Consider the following 16,991-nt stretch of genomic DNA (forward strand, 5'->3'; position numbering starts at 1 on the left):
CCAGTCAGAGGTGGTTATTTATTGGTTCTCCGAACTACTCAAAATTTCCGCTCCCGGTTCTCCAGAACTGGTCAGAACCTGTTGAGTACCACCCCTGTATGACTCCCAAGGCAGGTGAGAACGGTAGTTTACCAGCATTTCTGTGGCCACATGTGCCTCATGCCCAGTGGAGCCCTTTCAACTCAGTCTTTGCAGAAGCTATGGATATTTCTGTATAAACCCTAAGGCAATTGGAGTTGTACCACATCTGGAAAATATATTTCATACTTTTCCAAAGACCTGCTCAGAAGTTTTCAAAAACTCTATCCAGCTATGGTTATAATACATAGATGAAATAATCTACCTTCTAGAAAAAAAAATCCAGGAATTTAATATGAAAGAAGGACTCTTAAATGGTAAAGTAATGGCTTTTGTATAAACTTCTTACCACCATGTAGGTATGGTCTTTTATTCCATGCTAAATATAACTCAAGCATGGACATGGCATAATATCCTAAGCTTCATATGCATGGTAATAGCTTTTTCCATGCTTTTCTTCTCAGTCTGCGTCTTTCATCTTTTATAGGGCTCAAATTTGGTGCTTTTTTAGAACTCGGTTTAATTCCACAAAGGGCTAGCTTTTTTTCTGAAAACAGTTGCAACTAAGACCCAACTGCCTCTAGGAAGCAAATCTCATTTGAGTGACATCAGTGGAGCTGGGTAGAGGTTTATTTAGAGAGGCCAGTCTAGTTTAAATAATTGAACAGGACATAATTCAGTATCTGAATCAGAACTGTTAATCTAATTAGCTGTTAATAATACTGTATTTTTGGGGGTGGGGGCATTATTGGGATGTTTGGAGAGTACAGATTTTCCTGTCCTCAAATTCAGGCCACCATCCTCATCAGTGGCAGCAGACTTCATTGTGTCAGACATGGAAGCAATGTAAAGAAAAAACAACGGGTTAAGAAAAAATAATGAGTATATCCTATTTCTCCTTCTCCTCTCCTTCTCTTAAAAATCAGTTAATAATTATTAAGGGAACTGGAGATTGCATGAACTGAGACAGAGTAGAGGAATACAAGAGCAAGGATAATTATCATAGATTAAAGGGAAGTGGAAAAAGAAGACTTGAAGTTAGAGAACTCTTTAATAGCAATATCACTTTGACTTATATGCCACTTCATAGTGCTTTTACAGCCCACTCTAAGCAGTTTACAGAGTCAGCATATTGCCCCGAACAATCTGAGTCCTCATTTTACCAACCTCGGAAGAATGGAAGGCTGAGTAAACCTTGAGCCGGTGAGATTAGAACTGTCGAACTGCAGCTAGCAGTCAGCTGAAGTAGCCTGCAGTGCTGCACTCTAACCACTATGCCACCTTGGCTCTTTAAAATATCAGATAGTTGCATGCTTGCCTAATATTTGCCTGCTGAGCTTGTTCAAACATTTAGCGAGTAGCTTCACCAACCATTTGCTGAATTTACTTCATGATGAATTTGACACCCTTCCAATTGCCTTCCTCAGTTTCAGTCTATGATCATTAGCATGCAATTTTCAGTGAAAGGGCCTGGATTTGCTACATTAAAGTATACTCATCTCATTATCATTAATATATACTCATCTCTCTCCCACTGTAACCCCCAGATAATTCACTGATCACAATGACAAAACAAAATAAATTGGCAAAAAAAAGTGAAAGATGCCCCTTTTCTTTCAGCATGGGTCAAACTAGTATTTGGATCAGATGTGAACTAGCTTTGTTACTCACCTTTTCTTGCTTGCAGGGTTTTTAAGTAACGTGCTTTCTTTCCCCCAAAGACTGAGATCATAAAGATGATTCAGAGACAATGGATAATGTTGCTACTATGTAAAATTATGCCTTCTGTAGCTACAGGAAGCCTACTAAGGCATTCATGGGGAAAGGAATAGAAGAGAAAATTGTGCCACTGGAGGCATGACACAGACAAATTGAACCAGCTACTGGAATCAACTTTGCACAGAGAAAAAGGCAATTGGAAACACAGTGACAGAAAAATAATTCTTGCACTACTTTCAAAATAGGGCTGTATCTGTCATGAAATGCCAATAATTTTAAAATCATATCCTTCCACTCCTTCAGGCAATAGAGTTCATGATATCCAGGCCACGAAGCACTTCTGTAATTATTTTAATCCCATGGAAATATACTGAGGAAACGTCAGCTAAATCCTAGCAAATGTTTCAGATGTCAAACTCCTGCTCTACATCATTAACAGAAAAAAGACTGCAGATGAAGTTTTTCCTCACCAGTCTGCTGGGGGAGAAAAGAACTTTACCTGCGTCTTAACATTTAGCAAATACAGCTTTGTACTGGAAGGTGCATACTTGGCAATCTTATTTATGAGAGTAACATATGAAACCTTTTTTTATATATATCTTTCTTCACATCCAGATGAAGGGCACATTATATACTGAAACAATGTAGAAAGCAAAGAACCTTGTTTGAATCTCTGGAGCACAGGTGTCAAACCTGATCATGTCAAATGATGTACTGTGAGTTCTCATGACATTTTCCCCCCTTTGTGGAGCTGGGCTGGGCGTGGCCTGCACGTGACGCATCTGGCCTGCGGGCCACCAGTTCGACACCCCTGCTCTAGAGTGGCTAGCAGTCAGTGAGAAGCAAAACACTTCCCCATCATAACAGAGTTTTCTAATTGTTCATCAACAGTTAGGGAGACAAAGCAAGCATTCTGCCCCTATGAGGACAATCCTCACTGAATTGATCACATTGTTTTGTTTTTTAAATCCATAGATGCAGGCTGAGAAATAGTTACAATGATTTGAATAGAAATCCAAAACAGCTCATCACAACAGAGAATACTCGTGACCCGTCAAAACCACGCTCGACTAAGCCGCGCCCGATTAAACCGTGTCGCTGACGTCATCAACAGGGCGACAACAGCCAGCGCGGAGAAAGAAGGGCGCTTTAAATAGTGCTTTGAAAGCAAGCCGATTCAACTTAAGGTAAGGCTTAGGTTTAGGGTTAGGTTAAGGGTTAGGGTTAGGGTTAGGGTTAGGTTAAGGGTTAGGATTAGGTTTAGGGTTAGGTTTAGGATTAGGTTTAGGGGGGTTAGGTTTAGGTTTGGGGGTTAATTTTAGGTTTAGGGTTTACAGCGTGCTTCTGTCTCCGCGCTGTTGTCGCCCTGTTGATGATGTCAGCTACCCGGTTTAGTCGGACGCGGTTTAGTCGAGCATGGTTTTGTGGTGGAACCGAGAATACTAGCATTAAAGGTGGTGTTCTGCCGGTTTGCACCAGTTCGGCCAAACTGGTAGTGGCGGCAGTGCTGATGTCACCACCGGTTTGGCCGAGCTGGTAGTGGTGGCCAAGCTGATGTCGTCACGCATGCGCAGAAGGTCCTGCGCATGCTCAAACCTACATCATGCTTTTTGGCTTCTGAATTTGCTTGGTTTAGGCAATGGGCTCACACCGGCTAGCATTCTCTTCAACTGGGGTGCGTGGGAGAATCAGGAAGAGACCTCTCCTCCCTATCTTATGTTAATAGAAGACTGCTGGATTTCTATTTGCATTGCTGTGAAATGCTAGTTGGTTCACAAAAAGGACAAAACATTGCAGTATCACTTTCCCCCCTGCCCATTACCCAGTAGACTAGAGAGCAGAGGAATTCTGAGTACAATGAGGCATGGGAGAAGTAACTAAGTGCCGAGGAATTATAATAAGTAATAATAAAGATGGAGTGATTTGTGTTACAGCAATGAGGCAAGAGACATGCATCAGAAGTAAAAGGTGAAATGGTGAAAGATAAATGACTGAAGTATCAGAAAGTTGCAGTGCCCTGCTACTGAAGTTAAGGTTTTGCAAAAGAAATAATGTTCTACGATTCAGTTTATAATGGATGGACTTGTTATGATGATTTATTTATAAACTCAGTTCTTTGCAAAGAACATTATTTTTATGACTTTCTATAAAATTAACTTAAGATTGTGGTATAGTGCTTTTCTCTGATAAATTGATGCAACATGCAACTCATTTTATGGTTATCTGCATTCTGTTGTAGTTACATTTGCAAGTCTAAAGGCCTTGGAACTCTCATTTTCATAAGCTAGAAATAAGAGTAATCAAAGCAGGATAATATCCATATTATAATTATGTAATTATAAAGGATATATTGGCTGTTTATCTCACAGAGTAATTATTATTCATAAATGCTGCAAGTCACTGATGCCGTATGCCTACAAAATGCTTTGTAAATGCATATATCATCTTAGTACACTGAAACCTTTCTAGCACAATGAAGCTACCTCTGGAGCTGCAATTATGAACAACCTCTGATATGTGTTACACCATATGACAACAGTAAAATAACAGAACAAATAAAATGATTCTACCACAATCAATTACATCACATTTATTAAAAAATAATGTATACATGGGAACTAGAGTAAATAGAGAAAAAGATATTTCATGATGACCAGCATATGTTCTTCTACATATAAAAAAACCCCCATTAAAATAAGCTTATTATTTTGTCTCTCCTAATGGATTAAGGTTCCTTAGGGGCTCATCATTTCATTGGGCTCATGCATCTGTTGATTGGATTTTCCTTAGCAACCCAGAAACACCAAGAACAGGCACAACATTTAAGTAGATAAAGAGCTATCACTAGTATTTTCCTAAGCACATTTATCTAGGACTGAAATATGATTTATTTTAATCAGTTTTACAAAGCAGTGGTAGAGAGGTCAATTCAATGCTTCCAATTCAATATTTTCTCAGGCTTTGCATGGTTTAAAACAAGTGCTGAAAATTTGTCTCTGTAGAACTGGCTGCACATTTCTTTTTTCCCTCTGTCCAAAAGTTATTAGCATAGTTTCCCATCATTTTAGGCAAGAAATACAAGACAGCTGCACACTAAACCTTACAAAAAGATGAATATGAGTAAAAACAACTCTTTTTCACCAAAACAGAAAATCCAAGTAATTTTTTTTTGGTCTTCTGCAGATAAAGATTTGGGAGCCTCCCCCCCCCCACCCACCATTAAAAATTTGTTCACCTGAGTTTAAAATTTAAATATTTTTAAGATTCATGGAACATGAGTTTATTAATGACTATTGGTCTTGATTGATGTTTACTGTTTTTGGAATCATGGGGATTTATTTTTGTTGTTTGTCTGTAAATCAAACTAGACACCGGTCCATGTGGTTTTCCAGGCAACTTTTTGCCATCTTCCTAGGGCTGGTTGACTTTGTGCCCAAACCAATACTAGAACTCAGGGTTCTCCATTCAGTGTCCAGGACTAATCATTAGACCACGCTGGCTTTCAGAATGATTAAGTAGAATATATTAGGTAATATATTGATAAGAAGCAAAAGTAGAAGAGCACTATCACCCTCCTGCCAATTCTTATGAACTTTCTAGTTCATAAGGGTATCCATCAGAATCTTAGTTCCCAAAGCATAATAGGATAATTTAGAATGGATTTTCTTTTTTCTCTGCACTGAAGCAGATAGGTCTGAACTTTTTCTGGTCAAGGTGGGCATCTACAAAGTTATGATAGCCTGAAATTTTGGCAGGAAATTAATTTTTTGCATAAAATGATAGAATGGAGGACAAAGGGGGAGCATTATTATTTATTATGGAGAGAGAGGGGGAGAGGGAGAAGGAGAGAGAAGGAAAGGGAGAGAGAGAGAGAGAGAAAGACAGAGACGGCCCAGTCTCCCTTCTCTTCATCCAACACTACTTCACAATGGCTGCCTTCAAATCACATCAACCTTTGCTTTCAGGCAATCTGAGTTCCTAGTAAGTGGTGGTCACAGTAAGGTGAAGGAAGAAATTTTTAGTTTTACCATTTTCTCTACAATGTAGTTATGCTTCATAGTTGCTGACCTCTGATCTGAAAAGGCCCCGTGACAATTGTTTCTGAGAGCATTAGCACTTGACATGATCCATTTTTTACGGAAGAAGGCCAGCAAATTAATCCCTGATTCTTTCACCTTAGTACAGTCAGCTCCATTTTTTAAAAGAATATCTTAGTCCTTACGGACACCTCTTTCGATTGCCCACCTGCCCCGCTTCACCTTCCTCCTCAGCCTATTTGATGGTGCTACCTGTGTTGCCCACAGCAAGAGAAACAATACTGCCAATTATCATTTCCTCTGTATCCAAACAAATAAAATAAGCATTTGAAAAGGACAAAAAGATTTTAAAGGGATGCAGCTCAAAAGCGACTACATGTATTTCTATAAATACTGGGAAGCTTTTGCCTTCATAAACTTCAGATTTGTTTGAAAATTTTAAAACAATTTATCAAGCAATTTAAAACTTTTCTAAATCCCCAGACACTTTTTTTTCAGATTGTTCCTCTTGTGCATTTTGAGCTAGGAGCAAGGAATTTAAATCCGTACTTTTAAAGTCGCTTGTTTTCATTTTCATCATAACTCTTACTTTCTTTGCTCTTTGGACTATTTTCCAGAGGGCAATTTTCATCATACAAATATCTATAGGCTTTTAATCTAACTGTATCTTAAAATTACAGAGTATGTAGTAATCTTTTTCATTTAAAGAAAAAGCAAATGGAGATCTTGTTAACTTCCCCAAGATTCATTTCTTAGTTAGGGGACAAAAACAAGACATTTGCATTGTCCATCAACTATGGTACTGTTGCTTCTCATAAGATTGCATTATAAATATTCATTTATTTATATTCAGTTATAACTAAGTCTAGTTATGAACACTATGTGAAATGCTAGATATACTGTTGGAATTATCACTCCATTATAGCTCTGTAGTTTATTTTGACCCTGTTAAAGCACTGTAATGTATTTTGATGCAGCTAAAAGGGTAAAAAATGCTACCCTTGCACACTATGGACTTTCAAATGTGAATATACTTTTATATAGGTATGGCTGGGAATCTCTGGAATGATTAGAAAAAGAATGTCTATTTTTTTTAAATGATCCAGCACAGAATCATGTGCCTTTATCTTGTCCTGTCCATCAGTGTTAATGTTATTACTGGGCAAGTTGAATTGTCTGCCCAGTATATTACTTGACAGATTTGCAGCCATATTCTGCCATGAAAATTATTAGAAAGGTCTCATAAGGATGATTGATTAAATTCCTTGCCAGTGAACAGAATTATCAAGTCATTCAGCTCAACACACAGTGCACAATTTCAAAAAGAGAAGCCAACTTTCTGTGGAGCTGTTCCAATTCTGTCTTGACTCACTGATGGGCTGTTAAGGAAGATGTAGCCATTTCTTCTCTGTAATATATTTTTGTAAAGAATTTGCCCTTCCATCTGACGTTTATTAATCTGAGAAAAAACAAGGATTAGAGAATATAGAGTAAAAGTAATTATAGAGTTATTTTGTTGCCTTCACTATGTTTGAAGTTTTACATAGACAATTATATCTTCTTCTGAGAGCCAGTTTGATTAACGATTGAGGCATCAGGTTATAAAACAGAAGATTTTGAATTCTAATCCCATTTTAGGCAGAAAGCCACCTGGGTGATCTTGGGCCAATCACTTTCTCTCAGCCCTAGAAAAATGAAGGCAATGGCAAATCATTTCTGAAAACATTTCCAAGAAAATTGCAGGGACTTGTTCAGGAAGTACAGTAGATATGACTGAATGGAATCAAAAATACATAAATAAACATTTCTCTATGATCTAAACATCATAGTTTTGCTTTCAAAAGGGGGAAATGTAAAATATCATATTTGGTAAAGAGAAATGTAGGGTACAAATACAAGAAGGAGATTAGAAGAGCAACATTGGAGAAGGACTTGAACAACATGCTAAATATGGCCAGCAGTGTAAAATATCTGCTAGAAGGGATAATCAATCTGTTCTGGTTTTTAGTAATGGGCAAAAAAAGCGGCCATCCAAAACAATCATATGAGTGGACAGTTCTTTGATTCAGCTGGGTCTAATCTGTGGAAAATTTAAAAGCCAGTACCAACTTTTGAAGTGGGCCCAGAAATGCATAGCTAGCTAATACATTGTAATATAACTTAATGACCTTGCTGCAGTGACAATAGAAATAGCCACATTCTGGAGAAAGTGATGTTTGTTCTGTACAAGGACTAAATTCAGAATATGTTCTGAAAAAAATTAAAGCATGCCTTATTGATTCTAGTTCAGCTTACCGATATAGCCAATATGCTAAACAAGATTGGTAAAAGACCTTAATTAAGACTTCTATCAGTCATATTCTGTTAATACAGAGAAGAAAAGCCTCAAAGGAAGATTAGAATATGACTTGGCTTTTCAGAAGGGAAAAAATATTCTTCTATCCAGATAAGAACATCTCCAAACATTTTTGTCCCCTAGAAATGTCACCAAGAAACTAGGCAGACATTTTACAGCTGGTTCAAGAATTCTGGGAGTTGAAATCCATAGGTTGTAAAGGAGCCATAGTTGCCCACCCCTGCTCAAGAGAATTAATGTATGGAAATCATATAGAACTATATGTTGCTTTCACGTTGATGATAGTGCTCCTCATTCTTTCAGATAACTCTGTGAAATGATTGCAAGCAGATGATTACTGACAAATGATGCAATGCAGACTATTATGTTAGGTATAAGACTATGGGATACAGCATGGGTGTCAAACTCGCGGCATCACGTTGCCATCACATGACATATTGCAATGTGTTTTCCCTTCCCGGAGCTGTAATGGGCATGGCCCATGGGCCGCCAGTTTAACACTCCTGGGATATAGCATAAGTAACCAAGCACAAGCTTCTGACCAACCAAGAATGATAGGATATATCAGAAGCAGAGGTGAGTTATAGTGGAATTGTGGCCTGGCAAATCATGCGCTCAGCAAACTGGTACCAACAGGTATAGGAATCCACCCCTGATCAGAAGCCTATTTGTCTTAAACTTATCCCTGTCAGCCATGCCTTGAGATGCACTGTGGTTTTTAGACAATTACTATAAATTAAGATAATAAAAGCCAGTGAAAGTGAAGATGCAATGTATGCTATTCAATTTTATATAATGCTACCTCCCGTTTACTAAAATGGTTGAAAAAAATCTTGCCATTAAATACTTTGGGGGGAGTGTTAGATGGAATCCCAAAATATTAGTCATAACAATAACAATGAATCTGGGGACAGACAAACTATTTAGAAGACTTTATGAAGCAAGCAGCCAAGTAGGCAGCAGCCATCTGGAATTTGTAGCCACTGTTAAAATAACAAGGTTCTAACAAGTTAAGTGAAAGTGTTGTCCACAAGAATGTAAAGCAGCTGCTTGGAGATTAACAGGAAAAAGAATTATGGTAGCAGTGCTGGGAACCAATTACTTCTTCAGAAATATCTGAAGGGGAATAATATAAAAGGCCTCTTGTACTAAAGAACCTCTATTTTTTTAAAAAGGTGTTGATTTACTTTACCTTGCATTCTATAGACTATTCAAAGAATCCAAAAGAATAATCAAATATACCAGTTGCAGAGAAAATTAGCCAATATTTTTTCCTGACCCAGTATAATTGCAATATACCCAATGCAATGAGTGCCATGATTTTTAAATGTCTATAAAGAGGTTCTATAGAATCCTTCAGAAGGCTAGATCCTGAAGATGAAACTCAAATACTTTGGCTACCTAATGAGAAGGAAGGACTCACTGGAGAAGAGCCTAATGCTGGGAAAGATTGAGGGCAAAAGAAGAAGGGGGTGACAGGGAATGAGGCGGGAGTCACTGAAGCAGTAGCTTAAATGGTCTCCAGAGGATAGTAGAGGACAGGAAGGCCTGGAGGAATGTTGTCCATGGGGTTGCGATGGGTTGAACACAACTTTGCAACTAACAACAACAAAGAGGTTCTATAACCCGCACATCACTTTAGGTGAATCTTTGTTGTCTCTAGTTAATCATAAAAGTCAATAAATCAATGCATGTTTCCACATAAGTACTATCTGTCTCTAGTTCAAAGCAAGCCCATTGAGGGAATAAGTTTTTGATCTAAAAAACATGGATCCATTTTTTAAAAAATGCAATGATTTGGAGGAAAAAAAACTCGACTATCTTCTTAAGAATACTTTAAAAAAACGCTGGCTTAAAAAGTCAACAAGATTATATTTTGTGAGGAAAATGTTGAGATACCAAAATCACATAGGCTGTGGCTAATCTGTATGTCTTATCTGTGGAATAGAAATTGTATCATTATGAAGAATAACCTTCAGCACAGCCAAACAAGAAATGACATATTATCCAACTCATCATTGGTCCGATTCTAAAATAATTCCATTATCTTAAATGAACAAGAATATCAGGGAAATATTTTTCCTTCCGCAACAATAAATATTTATAGATTCACCACTTTTTAAAATGTGTAAGTAATTCTACACTTTGATTTTGCAGAAATTCTATTTCAAGGCTAAGTGATATTCATACCCATGTATCCAGTTCGTCTGTTCAGTGGTCCTGTGACTAAAAACATGCTTCTAAATAAAATGGCTACAAAGAAAACAATTACCCATTAAGAGTTTTCCTGTCTGAACGAGGAAATATGAGATGTTCAAAATTTACCTTTGCTGATAAATATAATGTAATACAATAGCAGAGTTGAAAGGGACCTTGGAGGTCTTCTAGTCCAACCCCCTGCCTAGGCAGGAAACCCTATACCATTTCAGACAAATGGCTATCCAACATCTTCTTAAAGACTTTCAGTGTTTGGAGCATTCACAACTTCTGGAGGCAAGCTGTTCCACTGATTAATTGTTCTAACTGTCAGGAAATTTCTCCTCAGTTCTAAGTTGCTTCTTTCCTTGATTAGTTTCCACCCATTGCTTCTTGTTCTACCCTCAGGTGCCTTGGAGAATAGTGTGACTCCCTCTTCTTTGTGCCATCCCCTGAGATATTGGAACACTGCTATCATGTCTCCCCTAGTCCTTGTTTCTATTAAACTAGACATACCCAGTTCCTGCAACCGTTCTTCATATGTTTTAATCTCCAGTCCCCTGATGATCTTTGTTGCTCTTCTCTGTCCTCTTTCTAGAGTCTCCACATCTTTTCTACATCATGGTGACCAAAACTGAATGCAGTATTCTAAGTGTGGCCTTACCAAGGCATTATAAAGTGGTATTAACACTTCACATGATCTTGATTCTATCCCTCTGTTTATGCAACCTAGAACTGTGTTGGCTTTTTTGGCAGCTGCTGCACACAGCTGGCTCATATTTAAATTGTTATCCACTAGAACTCCAAGATCCCTTTCACAGTTACTACTGTTGAGCAAGGTACCACCTATACTGTACCTGTGCATTTCGTTTTTCTTGGCTAAATGTAGAACCTTACTCTTTTCACCATTGAATTTCTTTTTATTAGATAGTGCCCAATGTTCAAGTTTGTCAAGATCCTTCTGTATCTTGAGCCTATCTTCTGGAGTGTTCGCTATTCCTGCCAGCTTGGTGTCATCTGAAAATTTGATGAGTTCCCCATTTATTCCCTCATCCAAATCATTGATGAAGATGTTGAAGAGTACTGGGCCTAAAACAGAGCCTTGGGGTACACCACTGCATACTTCCCTCCATGAAGATGCAGTTCCATTGAGGACTACACATTGAGTGCGGTTGGTCAGCGAGTTACAAATTCATCTGGTAGTGATACTGTCTAACCCACATTCTTCTACTTTATCTAGTAGTAGGTTATGGTCTATCTTATTAAATGCCTTACTGAAGTCCAAGTAAACTATATCGACGGCATTCCTCTGGTCCACTAATTTTGTCACATTATGAAAGAATGCAATAAGATTAGTCTGGAATGATCTGTTTTTGACAAACCCACATTGGCTTTTGGCTATTACTTTGTTTGCTTCTAGCTGTTCACTAATTCGTTGCTTGATTATCTTTTCCAGAATCTTTCCTGGTATTGAGGTCAGGCTGATAGGTCTGTAGTTTCCTGGATCTGTTTTTTCCCTTTTTTTGAAGATGGGAACTACATTAACTCTTTTCCAGTCTTCTGGTAGTTCCGCGGTATTCCAGGATCTCTGAAAGATATAGTTTAGTGGTTCTGAGATCTCGTCTGCCAGTTCCTTCAGAACCCTGGGGTATAATCCATCCGGTCCTGGTGATTTGAACTCATCTAGGATAGACAGGTGCTCACTTACCATTTTCTTCCCTATTTCAACTTGTGTTCCTAATCTGATATTTGTGGTGCTGTTTTTGATACATTGGACTGTTTTATCCCTTTGTGTAAAGACAGCTGCAAAACATGAGTTAAATAGTTCTGCTTTGTCCCTGTTGCTTGTCACCTTTTTGCCACTTTCTCCCAGCAATGGACCAATTATTTCCTTAACTTTTTTCTTGTTTTTAACATGTTGGAAGAAGCTTTTTTTTGTTATTTTTTACTTTTGTGGCAAGCCTTTCTTCATTGTGAGCCTTAACTTTACTCACTTCATCTTTACATGCTCGGGCTATTTGCTGATATTCTGCTTTAGTTATGTCTTCCCCCTTTCCATTTTTTATACTTAACTTTTTTGTCTTTCAATTTGTCAGAGTGTTCTTTATGCAGCCATGCTGGTTTCTTTTGCGAGCTGTTATTTTTCTTCTTCATTGGTATTGTGCTAGACTGGGCTTTTGTAATATCATTTTTCAAAATTTCCCAAGCTTCTTGAGTTGTTTCCCCCTTGAGGATGCTCATCCATGGAATTTTTCCCAAGCTCTCTCTAAGTTTATTGAAATTAGCTGTCTTAAAGTCCAAGACTCTAGTTTCACTTTGTTCTACTAGTGTTTGCATAATGTTGAATTCCAATATTGCATGGTCACTTGCCCCCAGGGTTCCTGTGGCTTCAACACTTCCTATCATTTCCTCTCTGTTAGTGAGAATTAAGTCCAATATGGCTGATCCCCTTGTTTCATTTCATTTCATTTATTCGATTTATAGGCCGCCCAATCCCGGAGGACTCCGGGAGGCTTACGCAGAACAAGAAAAGAAAAAGAAACAAAAATAAAAACAAAAAATTTAAAAATTTCTCCAACACGCATACGTTCAAATTGTTTCCTTCTCTACTTTTTGGGAAACAAAATTGTCTGCTAGGTTTGTTAGGAACCTGTTGGATCTTCACCTTGGTGCAGAGTTTGTTTCCCAGTTGATGCCAGGGTAGTTAAAATCCCCCACTACTATTGTGGTGTGCTTCCTACATACCTTAGTTAGCTGACTAGCAAAAAGTTCATCTACTTCCTCTGCTTGGTTGGGTGGCCTATAGTATAGACCTATGGCAATTCACCCCCCCCCCCACAACTTTTAATATTGACCCAAATGCATTCAAGATAGTTCTCATCATTGTTGTGTTCTATTTCTGTAGAGAGGTAATTATTTCTTATGTATAGTGCATTTCCACCTGCTCTTTTATTTGGTCTATTTCTTTTAAATAATTTAAATCCTTCTAGCTGTATGTTCCATTTGTCGGTTTCATCCTACCAAGTTTCTGTAATGGCAACAATATCGTACCTGCCTTCTTTTACTTGAATTTCTAATCCGACCTGTTTATTTCTCATATCTGTGCATTGGTGTATAAACTTTTGAGTCCATTTTGATTGACCTTGTGTTTACTGTCTACTTAACCTGTAATATGCCTGACTGCCCCTATTTTCTTGCCACTTGTATGATTCATGCACATGGTATGGCACTCACTATGAAATGCTTGGTTTTGCTTGACAGTGGGAGTGATAATCTTACCCGCACAAAAATCTGTGTTACATGCCCTGATAACCCCATGAATTTTAGATTACTGGGGACAGAAATGTTCTGTATCAATTAATTCGCTGTCCCCGCTGTTCAATTTAAATGTTTATCCAGAAAATCTGTGAATTTAATGCCAAGTAACTCAGTCCCTTTCTTGGATGGTTGCATGGATGGTATTATAAATATATTGATGACTTCAAGTAATTTACATAAATCAAAAGACCTGGAGGTTTTACAGTTTGAGTAGAAAATTCCCAGCCGATACAGGTGCCTATTCTCCTAAACACAATTATGTTATTTGTTTATTTAACATATTTCTATAGCTCCCCGTCTTATACCAAACTTTGGCATACCCAATCAAGAATTAAAATAAAATCAATAAAAGAAATAAAATGAAAACCGCAATAAAACTATTATCGTGAAAATAAAAAATATAAAACTGGTACCAAGTTCAGCTTTTGAAGTGCAGTCACTTTATATTAGAGGACAATGCAATGATCCAGAATTAGTAGAGACTAAAATGGTAATATGTATAGTTAAAATCTTATCACCGTGGATTGGAATATTCAAGGACATAATCCAAAATGTAATCAGATATATGTCTTATATGACAGCAACATTTTTTGCTGATGTTTAAATAAGTTTGGTAATACAGTTTTTGACTTATCTCATGAAAGGAGCCAAATATGCAAAGAGTTCAGCTCAGGAATATATTATTTACATTCAGTAATATTGCATTCTTCAGCTTTCCAATACATAAACAATGTTATTGCCAACATTAAAATTGGAGGTTAATTTTATCAAAAATCACTGTTTTTTAAAAAATAAAAACTCTTTGTTTTTAATGTTTGTGATGCTTACATATATCAAATAAATCAAAAGAATTTGTTTATTTTGATGATTTCTTACTCTGATCCCAAGTTCCACATTTTCACCTCCATAGATCTCCATGCCTTCATCTAGCAGACCAATTTCTTGGAAATACTCCCTGTCTACTATGAAACATCCGATCAGTGCTGGACTCCTGAAAAAATAATGAAAACATACAAATTGATTTGGGAGTATATCATTTAAGGCAAACCCACAATTCATGAACTCAGAACTTCAGATCTGATCTTAAGCTATAAGATAAATTAACATGAACTCCACAAAAAAAACCTTTGCTTTTTGACATATAGAAAGTTCTTTTCTGGGCTAATTAAAAATCATTATTCATTTTTAATACTATTAAGATGTTCCACATTGTGGTATTTATTTATTAATTTCATCCATTTATATGCTGTAGGCTCTCATCTGTCTATTAGGACTTAAGCACAGAAACATAAATAATGACAAAACTGAATAATTCCATTGGCCACTATTTCTCAAATCCTCAAAGCACATGAAAAGAAGATTGGAGCCCTATACAATTGAAGGAAAATCCAATGGGGAAACTGCATTACGATGTCCATCCCAATCCATTTTCAACAATAGTTAGATAGTTTTATTATGTCCTTGTCAAGATTCCGATTGTAATTTTCCTTTGGAAGTCTTATTTTTTCTTCAAAGATTCCTAAGTGCACATCAATTTAACTCCAGTCTTTCCAATAGTTCCAAAGTAACAGAATCAATAGCTCTCCAGAATTTTTGCCTTAATTGTGAATGTCCTACAAATTCTTCATTAAGATGGCATGAACAGAAATGCGACTGCAACCAAATTTATATCCATGATTTATATATGTGTCTCTCTGTTTGTGCTATGTTCACAATGTTCAATAAAAGAATGGATAAGAGAAGGGAAGAGTTATTAGGCAACCACAATCTTGCTCTCTTCTGTCCAAGATTTTAGTCTACTTCCTTTCTATTTTGAGTTTCCATTCTCCTTATGTTTAAATGAACAGGAAAGCAATAAAAAAGCAGGATGATAAACTGTATTATGCATATATTATTTCCTATTTGGCTTTCACGTGACTGAGAATGAAAATAGATTATAGATTAGCACCTATGTGCTAACATATACACACTGTTAAACGTATGAAAACTTCAGTGTTGAAGTTGAAGGAGCCAACGTCACGAAGAGATGACGTGCGATCTCAATGCTCTGAGATCGCCGCCAACACTTTTGCCACTGGGTGGTCCAAATGGACCTAAACTGTCCCACAGAGACAGTGAACGGGAAGAATGCATCCTGCTGATCTCAAGGACACCGCAAAGTCCCTGATCGATCCAGGAAAAGTTCTTCTAGCTGGCGACAAAAGCACAGTCCCATGGCTGATGAAGTTGGGATAGCTCCGAAACAGAAGGAAATGGAAAGAGAAAGTGTTTTCAGCTGGTGAAGAATTTTTACTGTTTCAAAAGAGACTGCCTACAAAAAATTTAAAGTTAATTTAAATTTGAGAACAGAAGAAATAAGCAGCAGAATTAAGCTTTGAATGGTTTTGGACAGTGTGTTATCTTGCTTTTTTAATGCTATTTTCATGGATGGAATTTATGCAAGCCTTTTAAAACGAATGGATTAAGTTTTCTTCTTCTATCTTTTTTTAAATTATTTTTGCAACCTATGAACTAAAATTCTCCTTCATTACTGCATGTGTTTTCCCCTTTTTCTTCTCTATTTCATTCAAGAATTTGACTTTTTTAAAAACTTGGAATATAAAAAAGATACAAAAGGAAAAAAAGAAAATTGTAACAACAGAGGGAAAGACAACACTGCTACTTGGAGGCTGGAAGTTTGTATATTGGAAACAAAACACTTTTACTTTCCTCACTGATCATTCTGGCTTGGGACTTCAAAGTCTCACTGTTTATATGAATTGCTTATACAGATGTTCTTTTGAAGTATATCTTTAACCAGAGCAAAGTGAAAATAAGACCTTATTGTGAATTTATGGTTAATCTTGTAAAAACTTTCCAAGCCAGAGCAGCAGGGTTTGTCAACTGTTCACAATTCCAACAGCAGAAAGAAACTTTAAGTTTGCAAAAGATAATGTTTGAAATTCAGAAATTATTAAATACATCTGAGAGAATAGAAAAGAAATGGGAAAACCTAGAGCATTTAACAGCAAAATATGATGAAGAAGTTGGAGATGTTTATCAAATGGAAAAAGTGAAGGTTAGAGTCCTAAACACCGAAGAGAAAAATGATCAGAAAGAAATCAAATCTGTTTACATTGATGGTAAATGGTTTGTGTCTGGAAATGGAAAGAGTGGAATACAGAAAAGGGAGTTAGATGGATGGGAACTCTACCCCAGATGGCAAGACATAGAAGAAGAAAAAACAAAAAATGTATGGATTTAAAGAGAGAAATGTTATCAGTAACATCATTGATAACACCACGGAT

At 37.0% G+C, this 16,991-nt stretch overlaps 1 protein-coding gene across 2 annotated transcripts in view; it reads right to left on the reverse strand.

Annotated features, from left to right (window-relative positions):
- GALNT18 (polypeptide N-acetylgalactosaminyltransferase 18) overlaps positions 1-16,991 on the reverse strand; it is a 351,075-nt gene that overhangs the window by 55,481 nt on the left and 278,603 nt on the right. For both annotated transcript variants that reach the window (XM_032227368.1, XM_032227361.1), the window contains exon 6: positions 14,581-14,695. In XM_032227368.1, coding sequence (XP_032083259.1) covers positions 14,581-14,695 — 115 coding nt within the window. The remainder of the gene's footprint in view (positions 1-14,580; positions 14,696-16,991) is intronic.

Source organism: Thamnophis elegans, chromosome 1 (assembly GCF_009769535.1).
Source record: "Thamnophis elegans isolate rThaEle1 chromosome 1, rThaEle1.pri, whole genome shotgun sequence".
Classification (NCBI taxonomy): Eukaryota; Metazoa; Chordata; class Lepidosauria; order Squamata; family Colubridae; genus Thamnophis; species Thamnophis elegans.